At 46.3% G+C, this 20,955-nt stretch overlaps 1 protein-coding gene across 1 annotated transcript in view; it reads right to left on the bottom strand.

Moving 5' to 3' along the window:
- Positions 1 to 359: 359 nt before the first annotated feature.
- Positions 360 to 20,955, bottom strand: part of MICAL3 (microtubule associated monooxygenase, calponin and LIM domain containing 3) — a 203,789-nt gene continuing 183,193 nt past the window's right edge. Inside the window, exons 40-44 of the mRNA XM_054167732.1 lie at positions 19,774 to 19,824; positions 8,902 to 8,967; positions 6,521 to 6,620; positions 4,677 to 4,750; positions 360 to 4,592 (exon numbers count right to left, since the gene is read on the bottom strand). Of these exons, the coding sequence (XP_054023707.1) occupies positions 4,408 to 4,592; positions 4,677 to 4,750; positions 6,521 to 6,620; positions 8,902 to 8,967; positions 19,774 to 19,824 (476 nt within the window). The 3' untranslated portion in view covers positions 360 to 4,407. The remainder of the gene's footprint in view (positions 4,593 to 4,676; positions 4,751 to 6,520; positions 6,621 to 8,901; positions 8,968 to 19,773; positions 19,825 to 20,955) is intronic.

The raw sequence follows: 20,955 nt of genomic DNA, 5'->3' as shown, positions 1-20,955 counted from the left end.
TCTGTTAACAGTGCTCCATACATGCCAACCGTCAGAGCCTTGAACAAGCTGAATATCAGAGGTCACTGTCGTACGGAAGGGAAGATGCCAGAGCAGCTCCCCTCGCCCGGACTGAACCTCACACACTCGCACGCACGGGTACAGAGTGCTTAAATTACTGCCACACCATCCTCCCCTTCACATCTGCCTTCGGCGCCCTCCCCTTTGCCTGGCTACCCTGCCTATAGCGGTACTCAGAGCAATCCAAAAGCGGGAGCCTTTGGACAGCTGAATCTCCGTTGTTTTGCCAACGGTCAAGAGCCAGCCACCTCTTTCTCCGTGAGCTATGTACACAGGCTGGGTTTTAGTATGCTTTATTGCAGACAGTGACGACTGCCATTCCCATAGAGCCATCGTGTGGCTTTTCAGTTTGCACACAGGAGATGTGGTAATGCAACACCTTTCTCCTCCCGCACTAGTGTCTGGTGTAAACGCTGAACTGAAAGCTCATTTGAAAAGAATATTAACCAAACGAGGTGTAAGCGGTGAACGCTTTAGGGACAGCTGCTAAGAAAAGGGAACTGCTGGGCTGCTCTAGATCATGCAGTCTAGACCACTTGTAATACTTCAAAATGTTCAGGAGTAGGGCTGTATAAAAAGATTTAAAAAACACCAGAGTGCACACAAATGTGGTGACTAGCTCTACGCAAGCACCGTGTTCTACAAGAGGCCTACTGCACAAAACTCACGTTCTTGACTGTGGGGGTAGCCCAAGGAGCCACTGGTGTCTTTACATACAAACAAGTATTTACACAAAATATGCAGAGACGAGAGAGAGAGGAGGACAGGCTCTGAAAACTGGCTGGTTGAGCTAAAATGCGTTCAGCAGCGCCGTCTGGAACGTGCCCTAGCGAGGCTGTAGGGGCTTGGTTAACTGAAAGAAGAAATATGTCTGGAAGTTGGAGCTGAAACATCTTGTCACCTCCCCACACATCAGTTCTTTGAAGCTGAGGATTTTACAGCCGATGGCGAGTTCTAATGAAAACGTGGTTAAAAGAACAGTTAAACCCCATGGAACTGTACTCTGAAAACAGCAGATGATTAGTTGTTTTGGCAGTCCTCACTCCCCCCCTCCCCATTTGCCTCCTGGCTGTTTCCAGGAGGTGGTGTCCCCCTCTCCTCCCCACAGGGGGCTGCAGTGCTTGCCCCATCCTCGATGTGTCCATTTCAAAAGAACACAGCTTAGGTTCCAAGCTCGGCTCTCCTCCTACTCACTGCAGGGAGGAAGAGGCCGCCCCCGGTCTGGCCCATGTCACATGGGGACGGATGCCTTTGCATGCCTACTTCTTGGAAGCTGAGGGCATTTTTGCTCCCCTCAGGTGTGAAATGGACAGGTGTCACTGAATGCACATGGCCGAGTCATGTGCTGCTGCCCACCTGGGCAACACAAAGAGCTAGAACATCCTACTTGGATTCTGATACAAATAAGGGATCTTGCGGTCACAAGAGCCTTCTTCAGCTTTAAAAATATAAAATTTGAATTAAAAATATTCAGATAGTAAAAAAACCCAAGTTATCTGATATGCAAGTCCTCTTCTTAAAGTGCAACAGAACAGCAAATAGAAGTTGTGCCTTTTACAACCACTTTGATATAAAAAGGCCTTTGAACATTCCCTTTCTTGTACGTGTAAATCATTTGTGTGTGCGATGTTAGCTCTTCCGTTTTCATTCTCTGCTGGAGGCCTTCAGCCTAACCTGAAGAGTTCAGGTTTAGAAGATGCAGTTTTCCCCTGCAGTAGGGCTTTACACCCTCAAGTGATGTAAGTTTTCAGCATTATGAAGATCTGGCCAGCATCCCCCAGCACGAAAGGGAAAAGCAGTGATCTGGTATTTCTTCTTCAGGATGTCTTCCCTCCTCCTCTCCAGCTTCTGCTGGAGCCTCAGATGCAGACTGTATAAAACTACCATTGCCAACTGGACAGGTGCAGCTGGCAGACAGGGGGAATTCTGTTTGCTGGACATCATGTTGCTTCGCTAACCCTCGGTGATGCTGGTGTAGCAGGTACTGCTTGCTGATGTACAAAGGAGCACTGCAGCTGCCTGTCTGCTTGGGTTCAGGGGCATCTGGATTTAGTTTGTCATGCCTTAGCAGAAAACAGTAGCAGGGGATAAAGGGAGAATGCTTGAAGTGGAAAAACATGTTGCCACAGTTAACAACCAGCACCACTAAGAGTCTCTGGAGAACAGTCCTACCCATTCGTCCTCAGCATGAGGGATGCTCCTGAGTCAGAGGTGAATTCAAAGCATAGACCCTGCCTTAGAGAAGACCTCTTTGAAGGAGGTAAAGAGCCAAGAGCAAGAAACCAAGATAACTTCTGTCCTAGGGCAAATGATTAAAGGATGTTCAGCCCTGCCTGGGTGCCTTGCACCACCAGCATAAGTTCAAGCTGAAGGATCAGCGTGTTGTGGGAATATGTTTGGGAACGGGGCACTTGCTCAAAGACATCAGGGAGCAGGCTTAGTACTTTAACAAGAAAAGAACATAGCATCCCAAGGGAGGAAAACCCCTTAGCATGGCATTAGGGATGGGATTTGTACCCAATGCACAGTGCTATGTCAGCTCTGTGGGACAAGGTAAGGACATACTGTGCTCAGGGACTCTGTCAAACAGTGACTGGTGCTCAGTGCACGTCCTGCTCGTGGGTTAACCTATGAATACAATGAGTACCCTCCTGGCTGAAAAGTAGCAGCTTCACTGGCTGAGTTAGAAGGAGCTTCCTCCAACACATGCAACAGGAAATGTGCTTCTTGTTTTCATGGGAACCCCTCTAGCTGTATCTCAGGAGTGTGAGGGTCCCCTCTTTAGAGAGAAGGGGATATTTCTACCTCACAATTTTGGCTTCCTTGTTATTACAAATGTGAAATTTAAATAAGTTATAGTTTTATTACTCCAAAAGAGGGAAGATGGGATGCAGAAGAAAAAAGTACACTAGGAACACAAATAAGATTGTTACAACTCCATGAGTGTGCAGGGCTTTGTCACGAAGGAAAATCCTCCCAGGACAAGACGCATCCGTGGGTACGTGAAGGCAGCCCCTGCTGTGAGCAGGGACCAATCCACAGCAGTGTCTTTCTCTAACAGAGTTAAAAGAGATCCTTCCACGATCAGACACTTGTAACAATCAAATGATTAATAACAACACTAATAAATAGCCACAGGTAACAATGTCCAGTAATTTAGAAGTGGAAGTTGTTGGATGCAGCAGGCACACACCCCCCTCACTCGTCCTTTGTTTGTTTGTTTTTCTTCTCCTAAAAGATACAAAAATGAATCTTCTTTCAAGTATTAAAAAATAAGTTAATTGACATAAAAGGGTCAAAGTGACTGAGGGCCCAGGCAGCTCTTAAGCTTCGTTTCCAATGTGCAAAAACAAAATACAGAGGAAAATAATAAAAACACTGAAAAGTCTTAGCGGTGGTTCGGTCACTTAAGGGCTTCTCTTTTTCAGGGGCCTACCAGCCACGGGCTGCCACCTGGTAGCAGCCCTGCCCCAGCACACACTTACCACTGTCCCACAGTCAGTATTTTCCAGTGTCAAAACAGTCACGACAAAAACAGAACAAAGCCATCCACCAGCCTCGGAGCTGTGGCCACGAAGACTACAGCCAGCAGTAGCTGTCTCTCCAGTGTGTAGCAAAGCAGAGGGGTTTCTTCCCTCTCTCCTCTTCTCCTCTTTTTTCCCCACAAGAAGATGATTTAGGAAGCTGCAATAGGAAGAGAATCCTCTGATGTCCAAACCTCTCTAAAGCCCAGGAGGTGGAGAGTTCCGTCACACATGAGTGGTATCTTCTCTGTCTCATCTATCTTCATATCCATGCAGAACAATCAGCTGCAGGTTTCTTTGGTGGGGAGGAAGACTAAACCAAAGAAGATGTTGCCCTGGGCTTCTGGAGCTCTCTTGGACAGCTGACTCCACCATACAGGCTGCTACAGGCTGCTGTGATTTTTCCAGAGAGGGCTGCCACTTCCCTCCCTTTTATTAGAACTGGTGTAGTAAAAATGGGAAAGGAATGGACTGCCATCAATCCAGTTTAGTTAAGGGTACTTCATCCCTTAACCTCCTTCCCCACACATGGATTATTCCTCTCCCTCATATCACACACACAAAAGTATGGTCCACTGTATAGGACCTCAAGGAGACTCCACAGTCTCAACTCACGATCTTCAGCTTGGCTTGCAGACATGTGAAACTTAAGCTTCTGGAACCAACACACTTATTAAAAGGCTTCTGAGTGCTTCAACCCAAATCCCTGCATGCTGTTGGACCCTCGGAGGTATCCCCTTCAACATCTTCCTATCCATGTAATGCTGGCGAACTCAGGGTAGGCCAACTGGACAACACAGACCAACAGAGGTAAATGTTACACTCAAGACCAGTTCAAACTAAAGCCTTTGGAAAGCATGACTGCCTCCAGGTCCTTGTCCTCCTCTTTTTCTCGAAGCCGCTGCTCCTCAAGGAGAGCCACAAGAGAATCTCTCTGCTCCACTACTTCTAGCATTTCATTCAGGATCCTCTTCTCCTCTGAGAGCTCCTCCTCTGTCTTCAGGTGGTCTATAGAGATAGCAAAGCCTGTCAGCACACACAAGGCTAGAAATACTCACACGCCACCTGTGAAACGTTCCCTTTTGCTCTCACCTTCTACTGCCATCCTTTCCCGGAGCTCCTGCTGTAAGCGACTCTGTCTGTCTTCCAGTTCTAGCTCCCGAGCGCTGAAAGGGAAAAATTAGAAATCCAAGTCCTGGAGATATTAGAACACTCCACACATTGCTCCACATCCATTCACAACTTCTGCTCCCCCTCTAGAGATCTCCTATGTCTGGTTATAGACTTCCCAGTTCAAGAGAAACAAGGATCTACTCGAGAGAGTCCAAGGGAGGGCTACCAGGATGCTGAAGGGACTGCAGCACTGCCTGATGAGGAAAGGCTGAGAGTCCTGGGGCTGTTCAGTCTGGAGAGGAGAAGACTGAGAGGGGATTTAATAAATGTTTATCAATATCTGAGAGCTGGGGGTCAAGAGGGAGGGGCCAGGCTCTGCTCAGTTGCACCCTGTGATAGGACAAGGGGCAATGGATATAAACTACTGCAAAGGAGGTTCCATCTCACCTTCCTGACTGTGAGGGTTCCAGAGCAGTGGAGCAGGCTGCCCAGAGAGGTTGTGGAGTCTCCTTGTCTGGAGCTTTTCCAGCCCTGTCTGGATGTGTTCCTGTGTGACCTGAGCTAGATTGTATGGCCCTGCTCTAGCAGGGGGTTGGACTCAATGATCTTTGGAGGTCCCTTCCAACCCCTAACATCCTGTGAGCCTGTGTAATCCTGAGCTCCTATGCATTTTACCAGGTGTTTTAAGAGTTGTTCCGAAGCAGACCAAGACATTTGGCACTTTGGGTCATGGTTTAATAGCCACAGTAGTGTTAGGTTGATGGTTGGACTTGATGACCTTGAAGATCTTTTCCAACCAAAACCAGTTCTATAAAACTACATTTAAATGTACTTTCAGCATCTCAGGTTCTTCAGCTAGGAAGTGCAAATACAGAAAGCTGAGTGGATTGATCCTGGATGGGATTAAATCTAAACCACAACAAACAAATCTTCAATCACTGCAAAATTAGACTTTACCTCTGTAACTCCTGCTCTAAAGACAAGGTCATTTAGCAACGTCAGCCTCTTCAGATCCCAGTGCAGACACCACTTTTGGACTTTTCTGACACAGGCACTGTAGTGATCAGCTTCCACACTATCTGGGTCAGCTGCTGTATTCTGTAATGGTTTAATGTTGACCCCCCCAGTGCTGGGTTGAAGGTTGGACTGGATGAGCATGGAGGTTTCTTCCAACTGGAAGTTTTCTGTGATTCTGTGAGTTTCAGTGAATTTGCAGCATGGGTGACTGAGAAATCTGAGAGGCACTGGGGTCCCACTACAGATGGAGTGCCACATGGCAGAGGTGACTGAATTACATACTTTTGGCTACACTGAAGAGTGGACCCTACCAAAACCAGGACTCTCAGTCTGCATAGCTTGCAAACACTTGTGTGAAGATGATGCATTATATCCAACAGCTGGGGAAGGGTTTAGTGTTTTACACACACAGCTGTACTTCTGCATGTGCACAAACAGTTGGAACTTTCATTCACAGAATCAAAGAATTGTTAGGGTTGGAAGGGACCTCAAGGATCACCCAGTTCCAACCACCCTGCCAAGGGCAGGGACACCTTACACTAGATCAGGTTGCTCACAGCCACGTCCAGCCTGGCCTTAACAACCTCCAGGGATGAGGCTTCCACCACCTCCCTGGGCAATCTTATTGCTATTATTGATTACTTTTTCTACTATTCTTCTGAAATCTGCTTGGATTTATAGCTCATCCAAGAATCAGCCTACAGAGACTGCTGGCCACCTGGCATTATAGGGAAGACAATACTGACAGGCTCCCAGTACTATCTGTGACACCATTCCCCTTCCACAGCTTTAGCACATTCACTCACAATATCATCAGTTCGGACTCGTAGCGAACCAAGGCGTTCTTCTCCTGCACCAGCTTGAACCACTCCTGCATCAGCTTGGGATCATCTTTCTTACCCATGCCTGCCAAAAAAAACCCAAACAAGCCTGGTAAGTTTTCAGGTACCCCCCCTGCAGTCCTTACGAGCCCAAACTGCAAAAAACAGCAACGGGGCAAAATGTGCAAAGAAAGCCAAGCAAGATGCTGCCAGAGCACTCCCAAGCCGGGTCCGTTCACTTTGCCTACAGCACTCAGAAGAGTGGAAGTCACGTCCAAAAGGGTTCTCTTCTCTTTGGTGCCTGATTTTTACTCTCAGTTTTTTTCCTTTCTGATTCTCTTTGTGATTGCTTGTTTCTTTCTCACCCTTAATGCAGCAAGTCCCGATCTCTGCATGTCTTTCACTTTTCCCTTCCTTAGAGTAAGCTTTACAGATCTTCATGCCAGCTCATCAGAAACGGAGCAGTTGCCACCCCACGTGTTTTACCTTTCATTTCTTCATTTGCATGTCCTCAATCTTTCTTTTACCAATCACAGAGTAACATCTTGTCTTTTCCCAACAGCTAAATCAAGCTTTTGTGTCTGTTCCTTTTAGCCACATGTATCTATTCAACTTGGAGATCCCCTCTGCACAGTGAACACAGAAACTGCTTCTACTGTATTGCACATCACTGCTGGAAAGAAAAAGAATCCTCAGACACATTTGCTAATAGCAAAGCAGAACAAAAATACTTTGAGCCTTGGCTACCTAGTACAGAACTCTTAGCTGGCCTTTCATTTATTTCAAAACCAACTCCTAAACTTGCTCAGTAGTCCACTCATGAATCTCTTATCTATTGGGACCTATGTGCAATAAACTGTAGAATGCTGTTCCCAAAGTTTTCTGTTGTTGTTTACCAAATGTTGGAGCTCACCAGGGAAGCTCCTCCTAGCAGTCTCCTAGTCTGGACCACTGGTTTCACTCTGAACTACCTGCAGGTGAATGCTGTGACTTGCATCAGACACCATCAAGGACACCAGCAGTGCTCCTGCCTGTAGTGGAGGCAGAAGCAGAGCCTGCAATTGAGCTCAACAGCATTTTTGGCTTGCTGCATCCTACTGGTTTGCCACCACACTTAATCTGGGCATCCTAGAGTAGCTAACAACCTTGTCTGGGTTTGTCTACATCAAGAGCAAGAACTCTCAGTCATTCTGGTGCTAAAAGTAACCAAAAGCAGCAACCTTTCTATTCAAACTCTGGAAAACACTGCACAAATACCGCATCAATGACTAATTAACATTACTACTTGTCTCCATATTTAGGATCTCAGAAGTGCTGCACTGCAGCTAAACAAAGGGGAACCTACAACTCCTATTAAACTGCAGCTTAGGCTGAGCATGGCTGCCTCAGAGAGATTGTAATAGCAGACCCTTGGGGAACACCAGACTCAGCTGTACACCGTAAGAGCCTCTGGCTCTGTGGACTTGATGCCAGTGTGTTGCTCAGTTTGAAGCATTCCTTTCTGAGCATCTCTGCACAATATGCCCACGTGGCAACAGGAGAGGGAGACCAAACATGCAGATGTCCAGTGCTGTGGTGCCATGAAAGCACTGGGCAGTCTCCCCATCCTTTCTGATGCCAGGATGTATAGAACAAATGTCTCTTAAAAAAAGCCAAACCCACAATGCTACTGACCTCTGGAATACAGAAGTGTTTTTAAACAGCCAATGAGCAGAGGAAGAATGGGAGGGTTGGAGAGGGAGCACTGACAACTGATGTGAGGGAGCACCATGGAAAGCAGAGTAAGTGGTTAGCAAAATTACACCACAAACACATGGAAACAACCCCTTCCCCCATGCCTTGGCAATGGAAACTCTCCTTGGGACAGTTAAAGAATGCACTCAGCAAGACTGATGAGGGAAAGCTGCTCTAGCTTAAGGTTTGTTGCTTTTTCAAGTTCAAGGATGTTTTTGTAAACCAGGCCTTACAGAGACACAGTATTCCTTTCATCTGTGCAGACCAATTAAAATGAAGCAGACTATCTTTCCTTACCCCCACCTTCCAAACATCTTTCAGGAGGAACAGAGAAACTGAAGCCACTAAATGAAAACAGAAGCTTGGGAGTGTGACATTACTGCTCCCACTGCTGCTGCCCAATGTCCCTCCCAGTCTCTACAGCTTCCCTCACAAAAGGGATACTGTACCTTTAGTCACAGGCTCAGAGAAGCTCAGCTTACCAGGCTGCTACTGAGAAGGCTGGTTTGGGGACACAGCAAGAAAAGGGCTGGGGATGGGGGCTGGGGTCCTTGTGGTCAATAGCTGACTAGTGCTGCTACAACAACCCAGCTGTGGTCAAGGAGAACAGGGAAGGTGTGAGGTTACGTTACCTTCATGGGCACAGCAAGGGCAGAAGGAGAGAGGTCTACGACGTGGTGTCCCGGCATTGGGCTCAACTTCAATAGGACCAAACGAGGAAGAGGAAGAGGCAGGAGAGGAAGAGGAAGTTGGAAGTGGAGGAAAGGGGTGAAATAAAAGACAAGCAAAGGACAAAAAGCATAAGAGTGAGAAAGAAAGGAAACACAAGGAGAAAAGAAAAGAAAAAAAATACAAGAAATGGAGAAGCAGAAACAAGGGATACAGTCTACAGATGAATAATGTCCCTGCCAAGCACAGATAACAGGTAAGAGGTAGGCCGAGGTACTGGTGAACTCCTACTGAGCTGCACAAAGAGCAGGCAGGAGGTTATTGGTACTGCGCTTTTCCCCAAGGTACATTTTCCAATCACATTGTCTTTAACCAAAGGGTTTGTGAACAAGATGTCAGGATGAGCAGAGATTAATGTTTAACTCCTGATGAGAAATGCCAAATTTCAAGCAGGGTTACAAAAGCTCTCACCTGCATGCATAAGACATCAGCTGTAAAGCAGCCACCCTACCTTGAAGCTTTCTCAGGACCATGCTCTTAACACCATGACAGTATCCACTGATGGTAAAACTCTCCTTCTTAACAGAAAAATCATTTCTTCAGGCAGGGAACACCACAGGGAGAATGTGGTTAATGTGGAACCATCCTGCTAGGATCTGCTGTGTCAAGCACACTGAGTGCCCCTGTACTCAACCAGACTGCCACGATTAGAGGGGAGGAGGTTTTTACGCAGGTGAAAAAGGGATTCACCCCAGGCTCTGTGGAGGCCATGACCACCTGTGGGCTTGGCAGAGGTAAAATGGGAAATGTAAAGCTCTCCCTTGACATTCCCCTTTCACAAAGCACGTTGAAGTTTGTGTGTCCTGTTAGCAGCGGTGGCTGTAGTGAATCTTTTTCATCACCTCTGGTACCCAGGGAAGCACAAACATTTCTCACCTCAAAAACGCCTCTGCTGCTTCCACACTGAGAATTTGCTTTTCAGCTGTGCTTAAACAGCAGGAAATAACCAGCATCACTAATAGTTGCAGAAGGACATATGCAGCAGGAAGGTGATGAGCCTGAAGCATTTGAGCTAGCAGAAGGGAACACATACTACTCTGAGGGCACAAGAGGAGGTGTCTCTGTGCTGGGAAGAGGCATCAATTCCACAACAGTAATACAGTAAGAGTAACACAGCAGAGTTTGGTGCATGTGGATCACAGAAAGCTTTACAGAACTAGACTACCAGCAAACCACTGGGAAGGCTTTAGAAGGGACCATCACAGAACTAGACCAGCACTTGGAGGACACACTGGAGTAAGAGGGAGGGCACACTGGCTTCAGAGCCCATGGCTGAGCAGCGTGGCTTTCTCAGACAGCAAGAAACCTCTGTCCTGGGAGCAGGAAGGGGTGACATTAAGAGAGGTGCCACATTAAGAGAAGTGCCACAACCGGCCATATGACAGTTACAAATAAAGCATCACACCCACATTAGGTGACAGCACCAGAACCTTAATTCTAGTTCAGAATTGTCCAGCTTCTTTAACATAAAAAACCCCTTAGGGCTTGCCTGCTTTTTTTCTTACTGTTGCTGTTTCCCAGAAGTTGTGACAAAAGCAAAAGCAAACAAGGAAAACACCAAACCACAAAGGCACTTGAATGAGCTTTCCACACAGAACAGAGCATGTAGTGCATGACACCTGCTGTGTGCTTGCTTTCATGTTCTGTCTTACTCAGCATGAATTCTTCTGTATAAGCTTTAACACTCTGACGTGGTCTAACCCCTGTTCCAGGGGGTTAGGGACAGACATTAAATCATACAGAAAAATCTACTTCAATTTTTCAGGATTTGAGATCTCATTCAAAACTGTGGAGCAGGGCTGGGGAAGGGATATTGGGAACTCAAACACAGCTAACATCTGTATGCTGGAACTCCCAATTTGCCCTATTTGATCTGAAAATAAACAGCTAGTGAGTGCAAATGCCACTCATCTCATTGTGACACGGTTACTAACTGCTGTGGTCAGGGAGCAAATGGGCTGATGCTAGGAGAAGATACCAGATTTGGTCTCCAGTAAAAAGCACAGGGCTCAAACAACAACAGACTGCAACACGGAGCTCGCTCCTTGCAATGGTGTTCTCTCCCTTTGCTCATAGTGTTCCTGTTTTTCAACTGGAATATCCTCCCACTCTTGCCTAAGGAAATTTGTCCTTGAAATCAAGTTTCAGAGTCCATGCTATCTATAGCAACCCTGCTGCTAGAAACATCATCATTGCTTTTCAGTAAGACAAGGAATATAACCTGTGCTATTAAGACCCTCCTCAACTACTGCTGATACAAATGATAGCTGCATCAGTGAGTATCTTCATAGCTGCACTGGAAACAACTTCTGTTCAGACTCAGATGATTAACAAGGCTTTTTAAAGTGTTCCTTAGGTACTGGAGGTCCTCAACAGCAAGGACAGAGGAAAGCACAACCTGAAAACTTACCTCCTGTGATCCTCTAAAGCCCTAAAACGTGCCATGAGCTGGAGTTGCAAGTATGAAACACCTCAGGTAGTGGGATTTTAAATATATATGACATCTCTAATCTCTAATCTCTCTCTATGTCATCTCTAAGGTGATAGTCATGAAAACTGCCTCCCCCCTGGCTAAATAAGAGTATCAAGGCATCTTACAGACTCAAACCCACTTGGCACCCAGTCACTGGTGGTGTCCCCCAAGGCTCAGTACTGGGGCCAGGTCTCTTTGACATCTTTAGCAAGGACCTGGCTGAGGGAATTGAGTGCATCCTCAGTAAGTTTGCAGATGACACTGAATTGGGTGGGAGTATTGATCTGCTGGAGGGTAGGAAAGGTCTGCAAAGGGATATGGACAGGCTGCATTTGGGTCACACCAACCCCATGCAAAGCTGCAGGCTTGAGGGAGAGTGGTTGGAAAGCTGTGCAGCAGAAAAGGACCTGGGGGATACTGGTTGACAGCTGGCTGAACGTGAGCCAGTAGTGTGCCCAGGAGGCCAAGAAGGCAAACAGCATCCTGGCTCGGATCAGAAATAGTGCAGCCAGTGAGAATACAGAGGTGATTGTGTCCCCATACTCAGCACCAATGAGGCCACACCTTGAGTACTGTGTTCAGTTTTGGGCCCCTCAGTGCAAGGAGGGCATTGAGGTGCTGGAGTGTGTCCAGAGAAGGGCAGTAAGCTGGTGAAGAGTTTTGAGAATAAGCCTTGTGAGGAGTGCCTGAGGGAACCCCAACTGGAGAAGAGAAGGCTGAGGGGAGACCTCATTGCTGTCTACAACTCCCTGAAAGGAGGTCACAGTGAAATGTTGATCTCTTCTCCCTAGCATCAAGTGATAGAACAAGAGGAAATGCCCCCAAATTGAGCAAGGGGAGGTTTAGATTAAATATTAGGAAAAATGTCTTTACTGAAAGGGTGGTCAGGAATTGGAACACGATGCCCAGGGAGGTGGTGGAGTCACTGTCCCTGGAGGTGTTCCAAATACATGTAAACATGGCACTTCATGGCTTAATGGCCATGGCAGTGGTAGGTCAGTGGTTGGACTCGATCCCAGAGGTCTTTTCCAACTGAAACAGTTCTATGGTTCTGTGGTACAGACTCTAAGCAGACTGAAACAGGAGCTTTCTAATCTTAAGAGAAAAACTGTTTTATCAGATTTCCTGAAAAGGAGAAAGATTTTTCACTGACAGTAAGCCACCTTTAAGTGCATTCCATGTCACCCATTTCTCTATCCCTTTCAAGAAAGGCCTCTTACCTGTTTCAGAAGCAGAGAACCAGGGAAAGAAAAAGATCACTTGATAAATGGAGAAAGCATTTCTTTAGCCAGCTAATTCATTTCACACATGAGTTTGTCATCAGATCATTCACATTCCAGTCAAGGTTAATCGTTCAAGAAATGCAACCCCACAGCAGAGCTCTCACTGCATTTATGGGGGTTGAAAGACAGCCCTGGGCAATGGCTGAGCTCCTTGCTCAAGTACTGTCAAAAAGGAGACCTACACAACACCCTGCTTTACAATAGGGTGTTAAAAACTGTCTCATCTACCTTGCTCTTATTGTGTGTCTGATTACATTATGGAAGTCCTTCCATGCCTTCTTATCTCTTCCAAAGCCACTACCAATCCTGCAGTAATGAGTATGATTCTTGCATAGTTGCTTTCAGAAACCACCCCCTCACGGTCAGGACCGTCACCACACAACAAGAACCCTGGCTGTGGAGTCAGGGCTGGATGGCAAGAACTCTTCTGTCAAGCACATTTGTGAAAAATAAACCACCCCCTTTCTGTTTAAGTCTCCCACCAACACCAAAATCACCCTGGCCAGGCCTGGTAACTCAGCTCTTCACCCACAGCATGGAAAGAGCCCTGCAAGCAGTGGCAACACAAGCTACTCGCTGCCCTGCTGAAGCAGGTCATTTGGAAGGAGCTGAAGAGCAAGAGAAGAACCATTTCTGTAACCATTCACTTCTGATGTTCCTTCTGTGCTGTCAGCAAGACTCTCAAATGTGACTGTAACTTCTGGACAGAACATTATCCCTTTTCCCACCCCCCTCCCAGAGAGGCAAAGATGCCAACAGATTGTGTTAACCACCAGTTTTGCTTTTGCACAGGCCAACTTCTCTGAACACATGCAAAGCCTTCAAAGGTAGAATTCAGCAGTCCAAGCTGCTGGCAAGGAGAGGCATTCAGAAAGGCTCCTGGGGTGAGGCATCCAGAAAGGCACCTGGGGTGAAGGGTACAGAGCCAGGAGCTGCAGCCCACTGAGGAAAGGAGCATTCCCCAGCTCCTGAGCACACGCAGCATCCTGGAGAGGTAGCTCTGCTTTGCAGATTACCACATCCTTTTAATGAATTGAGTAGAGTTATCTTGCTTCTGCCAAAACAACTCTCACTCCCAGATCCTTCTGGGAAAACTTTCATGCAGCCATGACAATAAAGACCTTGTTTGTCAGAGATTGCAGACTTTGCTACAGTGCTGGAAACCAAAAGGCAGGCCAAGAATAAATACTGCAGCTTCAAAGCCTCTCCAAAAGAAGGAACAGGTATTGCATGGCCACCATGAACACATACCAACCTGCTCACTGTCTGTTGCTCTTCATTACACAAGCTACACTGCCTGCTTTGCTACACAAGCCACTTCTCATTCACCTGTGTAAAGAACAGTGCTTCAGGCTGGTATTGGCCTTTTCTGCTGTAGCTACATCACACTTCTTCATAGTCTGAAGCGCAGTATAAGAATGATTGATAAAGATGAAGAATGCATAGCAGGAAGTTTGGGGTGGCAGACATCATTATCCCCAAGCTACAGCTCTCACTGATCCCCTTAACCATCTGCCCATGTCCTGTGGTGTGAGAACTGAGAAGTGGTGAGCCACTGCAAACCAAAATTACTTGAGCAGATACACCACAGACCACATGGGATCACATCCTTTGCAAGCTTTGCATCCAAAGACTTGGATTTCTACACTGCTGGCTAACCAGGGCAGCTTGGAATCCAGCAACACTGGGCAGGAAATTCAGCTCAGACTAATCCAGGTTCTCCTGAACCATTAGGCTGGCACTCAGCCTCACAAGAGAAGAGCACAACTCTTTAGAAATCCTTATTCTACTAACAAATTTTATCACTCCTTTAGAAGGCAAACTAAGAGCTCCAGTTTTAAACCAGTGCTTAAAATAAAGGATCCAAGAGAGACCAGTAAGATAAACTGGGCACTGATCACAGGAAATAGCCTCCTCCTTCCCACTCTTCATGGTCAGGAACCTGAGTACTGAAAGACAAAGCATTCCACAGATTTCCTATTCGGTGAAGCTGCTCAACAGCAATACTGTGAAAGAGCAAGGATACAGAAAGCCTCTTCCCAAAGAACAGCATCCACATTGCTGCAGGTATTATGAAGTTGAGGGCAAGGATTCTGACAGCTGTGCCAGAAGCCTGTCACTCAGTGTGTCTGACTTCAGTTTACTCGCTGTATCAAAACCAACCTAAAACACAGTCACTAGAAGGAAGCCTCACAAGAGCAGTGAATTGTCACCTGAACTGAGCCACACCTTGACTTATCCAGCAGGAAAAAACACCCCAAAACATGGAGAGGGGAAAGCAAGCTAGGGAAAGCCATTGTTGGAGCACAGGCCACACACAAATGATTTCACAGAAGTCTTTTCTCCTTCTACTAGACCTCAGGGCGCTTCAAAAGGCAGCCAGAACGAGTACAGTCCTGCACTGAGCCTATCTGCCAGGACCGTTAGCTTTTGTGTGCAGCTGTGAGGTGTGCAGGTTAAAGGTAATTGCTCACTTCCAGTACCAAGTACTCTAAGAAAGTTCTCCTTATCAAAGTGCTCTTTCCTGCCCCAAATTTACAGCAACAAAAATGATAGCAATTGGCTTCAGAGTGAAAAGCAGCTGCAGACTGCAATAACAATGTTTATCTCCAAACTCCACTCCTCTTGCCGGAGAGCTGTGTGTGCCAACCGCCTCTTTGCACTGGAGTGGATCAGATTCCAGCCCCGCAGGGCAGAGGGAGCTGTGCAGGACTTTAAAGGCCACAGTCAGCTCCCCAAAGGGGAAGTTGTTGTAGAGGATGCTTTAAGCAAGGTAAAAAAAATAAAAATGAAACCCTCACAATAGCACTTGTTTCTCCTCCTCATTTACCTGCTGTTCATAAGACTCTTGTCAAGAAGGGAGAATGTTTGTCTGAAACCAGCACTACCAAACATGCCACCTCTCTTCCTTACATCCTTCTTGCCTGTCTCAGTATACTCCAGCCAAGAGCAAAGCCAGGAAGGAGCATGGGGCTGCTTCATTAATGGTTCCCTGCTGGGTGCAAGGAAAAGGAAGCTGCTGGTCTGAACAGGGAACAACAGAGGTACTTTCCACAGGCAGACAAGGAGCAAACTGGGACAAGGAACTGGTGGGAACTGAGGCTGGAATTAATTTTAAGCAAAGAGACTGAGAAGAAAACTACTAAAGAGACAGGGAGTAGAGGGAAAAAGGAGTCAGGGGTGAAAGGAGAAGGCAGATTTATGGAGAAGATGTGACCTAAAATTTTCCAAACAAACAATGCTGGGAAAAGCCCAAAACTTTTGGGAGAAGCAAAAGTTTTGGGAGAAGGCAAGAGGCAGGGATTGAGACTGTGGGGACTGAGTCATTGGGAAGAGCAGTGGAGGAGTGGAAAGACTAGGAGCAGCTAATGGAGCAGAACAAAGGTCTGGAGGGTAGACTACAAGGATTTCTTTGTCAAAAAGGCAGGGTTAAAATTAAAAGCTTGAGAAGCAGAAACTGGGACTGAGAATGAAAATGAGAATGGGGTAAGAAGGTTTGGATGGAAAAGCACAGGATTAGGAGAAGGGCTGTCTGGAAAGAGGAAATGAAAGGGACAAAGAGTGTGCATCCACCAGAGCACTGCATCCCTCCAGTGCCAGTCTCAGAGTCCATATTTTCAAGCCTCACTGCTCCACAGCTGCCAGCAAACACTTGTGAACCCACTGAGTGTTTCCCACTTCCTCTCTATGAGGCTCTACCCCAGAGGATGACAACCTAGTGTTGCTCCCAGTCATTCTTTCATGAGGCAGAGCTCTCTGTGGTGACCCAAAGGTTACAGATCTGTTGATATGTATGAACGCCACACAAAATAATCTTAATTTCAGCTGATTTTGAAGCCCTTGTAGCATTCCTTTGATGCAACCACACACATGATATACACACAGGAATAGTTAACCCAGAATTGAAACGTGACCATCTGCAGTGTGAAATGAAACATCTGCTTTACAGCAGCAGTACATGACACTGTAGAAGAGGAAGAGAGGATTATGGCACCGGCGCAGACAACCGAGGGTGGTTAGGATAGCAATCTGTAATCCTGCAAACTGGACCTGGGCCATGGCTGTCAGAAGTTACCACACCCTTGCAGGAAGTTGTTGCATGATGTAGCAGCTAAATGAAATGCAGCTCTCACCAGTGTGGAGAAAATCCATATTAAACCAATGCCCTAAACGTTCAAAACCAATTGCCAACTTACAGGTAACTTTCCCAAGCGTTTGGCATTTTGTGCTGGTCACAGCCTGATTCTAGAGTCATGCCTATGCCTCAGAAATGCAAGTTGCCAACAGAACAGCCACACAGCCCTTCCAGCTGCTCCTAGTGCTCAGCAGGACCACGCAGCCACATGGCGCTCCAGGGATTTTCATGGCACTCCAGACAGACGCAGCATCCTGCACAGGCAGGTCAGTTTTGAAGCTGGGCTCTAAACCTGCCACTGAATAGTGACAAGTAGCATCAGAGAAATGTAGCCCTTCTGGCAAAAGTGTTCTGGCAGCCCCAAAAGCAAATACAAAGCTAATTACAGAAGTAACAAAATAATACTACAAAGGCACATACTTCAGGCAAGCTCTACTAGCTCGTTGCATTTAAAGGGATACTGCCCAATAGGTTTGAAAGTTTCTTGCAAAAAAGGTGCTTTTGAGATGAGCAGAAACTTGGTTTGTCTCTGAGTGTTGGAAAGCCCAAGTGACTGAGTCACCATACAGATAAAACCAGCCTTTTATGGAAGATCAAAAAGGACCACTCTGGGGTGACTGAGGTCAGAGAAAAGGCAAAAAAGCTAAAGAGGAGATTCCATTTCCAATTCAGATTTTCTGCAACACAGTTTTTAAAGTGACAGTGTCCCTTTAAGTAAAGATTATTTAGCTTTTCTTAAAGCCACTACTAGTGATTCTGATGGGATCGCTGTCTCTAAAGAGGCATTAGGAGGAGAAGCAGGAGGAGGGAGAGGTGTAGTGGAAATTGCATTAAATAGGGATAAGGGTCTGTTAAGTGTCATTCAGCATCAACCCTTTTACAGCTCCTACTCTATGCACACAGAAGTATGGGCCAGCCCTGATGGACAAAACTAGGAAGGAGGTTTCAAAGTCTCTCTGCAGAAGATACCCCAGGAAAGGATGCCAGAGGAACTCCACAGTGAGTAAAGCAGAGGACCAGCACATCCAAATTAGCAACTGGGCACAAATTAGATCTAAGGAGAAAAATCTTCCGTTTTGAAGCTTGGACTTAGGAGGGTATTTGTAACTTGGTTGTTCTTCAATAAAAGCCTCATTTGCAGGACGCTTTGGAGTCACTCCTGACAGCTATGGATAGATACTATGTGGGACAATCCTCCTCCGGGAGGAGAAGGGAAAATTGACAGTTAAAAGCCTGGGCGGGATTATGTTTGAAGGATCAAATACACAACAATGAAATCAGGGGAAGACTGCCAGTGGTGAGTCTTGGCTCAGGCCTAGAGCATGTGATCCTTCACTCTATAATGCTCTCCCTCAACAAAAACACAGCTTAGATCAAACAACTTTATACTGTGAAGGACAGCTGCAGGGCAACCCTCAAGTGACAAGGCAACCCAGCAGAGTTCACTTTCTTTTGGATCCACTGACAGATTTGTTCACTTAAGAATAGGTTTAGGGTAATTAAACTAGGAAAGGGCATTTTAATTGTCAGGATGGGAAAATGCCAAACAAATGCCATCTGCAACTCAAAAGCTATCTACCTGCCAAAAGAATCAGGAAGTGACAATAAAGAAATGCAGAACCATGGTACAGGGCAATGACCAGATTATAACTGCTAAGTGGGGAGAACAGAAAAGCTCAACACTGTTCAGCACTAAATGGGACATTAAAAAGAAAATAACCAAACACAGCAAGAAGCTTTCTAGTCTTGCAGTAATGTTAACTGGGCTGACTGGAAGCTCTTAGCAGCATGTTCCAGCACAAATGAGCTCTTAACAGTAGATTCTCTCCTGGGCTTCCAATAGGACAAAACAAGAACCAAGAAGTCTCGGCTGCCTACAAGTGTTTCCAAAGTCCCTTGAGGGATCTTTCCTTTTTTTTTTGGCCTGATGATCAATACACTCTGGCTCTTTTCAAAAAAGCAAACAAGCCTCAGGAGGGGAAAAGGGAGGCCATGGCATGACAGGGCTTTGCCAGTGCTGTCAGCTTTCCTGAGGTCAGTTCTGCTGTCCTCTTCATGTTAAAGCATTTTCCTAAAGAGGATTCAACAGCAGAATGGGGCATGACCTCACCTGGAGTACTGCATCCAGTTCTGGAGCCCCCAGCACAAGGACATGGATAGGACATGGAGCTGTTGGAGAAAGTCCAGAGGAGGGCCATAAAGAGGGTCAAGAGGGCTGGAGCACCTCTCCTATAAGAACAGGCTGAGTGAGCTAGGTTTGTTCAGCTTGGAGACCTTATGGAGCCTTCCAGTACCTGAAAGGGGTCTACAGGAAAGCTGGAGTGGGGCTGTTTATAAGGGCTTGTGGTGACAGGACAAGGGGCAATGATTTTAAACTTGAGCAGGGTGGATTTAGATTGGACATTAGGAACACATTCTTTACTATGAGAGTGCTGAGACACTGGAATGGTTTGGCCAGAGAAGGGTCTAGTGGGAGACGTCCCTGCATACAGCAGGGGGTTGGAACTAAATCATCTTTAAGCTTCCTTCCAACACAAGGCATTCTCTGCTATGATTCTATGATATATGATACTGCAAAGGAGAGGCAAATAAACCCCAACAGAATGGCCTTCCACTGCTAGCAGGGAAGGTGGCTGAAAACAGTAAATACATTTTGAAATATGATCAGTACAGTGGAAAATAAAAGAGGGAACCTTACACATGGTTTGTGGAACATGCCAGGATTTCTTCTTCCTGAGCTGGAAAAGGGGTTCTGCTATAGCCAGTCATGTGCAAGGGCTGTTTCTTCTTGTTTGTGAGCCAAGGATGGGAGAAGTAGGTGAAGGGAGGGGTGGGGAGGAGTGTCAGCAGGGTTAGTGTCAGCAGGAGGTTCAGCCATACATACCACCCAGATGCAAGTCGATGAGGTCACTGTAATAAGACTCTCCCCAATAGTCTACAACAAGGAATTGGTGAAGACAGAGTTATTGAATCAGATACCCACCCTAGCCCCACACAATCAAAGCACTGTATGAGGAGAAGACATAGACAGAAACAAAAAGGCAAACAGAAACATGCAGCTCTACAGGTGGGCACACACATATACATATATATATATGTCTCTTTGTGTGTATGTGTATACATATGTATATATGTAGATCTGCGTGTACACATATATATACACACACAAATATATCACAAACATGTATTGGAAGGATGAGGAGAAAATTACCAGCAGGCAGGCGAGGACTTCTGAGGGGAAAAATGAGGAAGTCTCCACAGAGACACTTCACCTGTTCCAGTCTGCACCAGTACCTGACACTGATGTCTCTGCTGTTCTTGCTGAGAAAAGCAGAACTAATTTTGTTGCTTTCATGCTAACATGTTAAAAGGAAACAGTGTCACTTCTTAGGACAGCTGCAGGAAAGGTGCACGGCTTGACTTGTTGGAGGTGAGTGGAAGATGTGCGTGCACAGCACACAAGTGGAAGGTGCTGACTGAGCTCTGACATGAGCAGCAAACACTTGAAGTGTAGAAAGATGGAGGAGCTGTGCCGAGAGGAACCTGCACAGAGGGTGTGGGACAGAAAGGTGTCTGTCCACAGCTGCTGGGCAGACCACCAGCTAGCACTGTGCAACACTTCACTGGAGACCAGACAGACGGGAGTACCAAGAGCACCGTTTCTCACTGTGTGTAACTCGCGCGGCGTGAAGAGGTGGCTCTCGAATTTTTCAGTCTTTATCTGACAGTAGAAGACATTTTCCCAGCTCTTAAAAGTTACTAATCAAAGTTTATGCTAAATAAGGATAAAGGAGAAAAACACTTCTAGAAATTCCCAATTTGGCACAGTAAGTGATTGGAAAAAATAAATAAATAATGGAAAATCCACAGAGGAAATCAAAGGCGTAAGCACGTCCAAACAGGTGAATGCACTACAACAGGGAATAGTTACATTAATAGCAATCCCACTCAGGACAGCTCCTGGGACACTGCAGAAAAAAGGGAAAATTCTTAATTAAGATTATCCTGTTTTACCTTTGCAGTGAAAACAAAAGTGGGGGAGGAGGGAAGGCACAAAAAAAACCCC

Source organism: Dryobates pubescens, chromosome 15 (assembly GCF_014839835.1).
Source record: "Dryobates pubescens isolate bDryPub1 chromosome 15, bDryPub1.pri, whole genome shotgun sequence".
Taxonomy (NCBI): domain Eukaryota; kingdom Metazoa; phylum Chordata; class Aves; order Piciformes; family Picidae; genus Dryobates; species Dryobates pubescens.
Note: the sequence above shows the minus strand (reverse complement) of the source record. Positions and strands in the feature narration are given on the sequence as shown.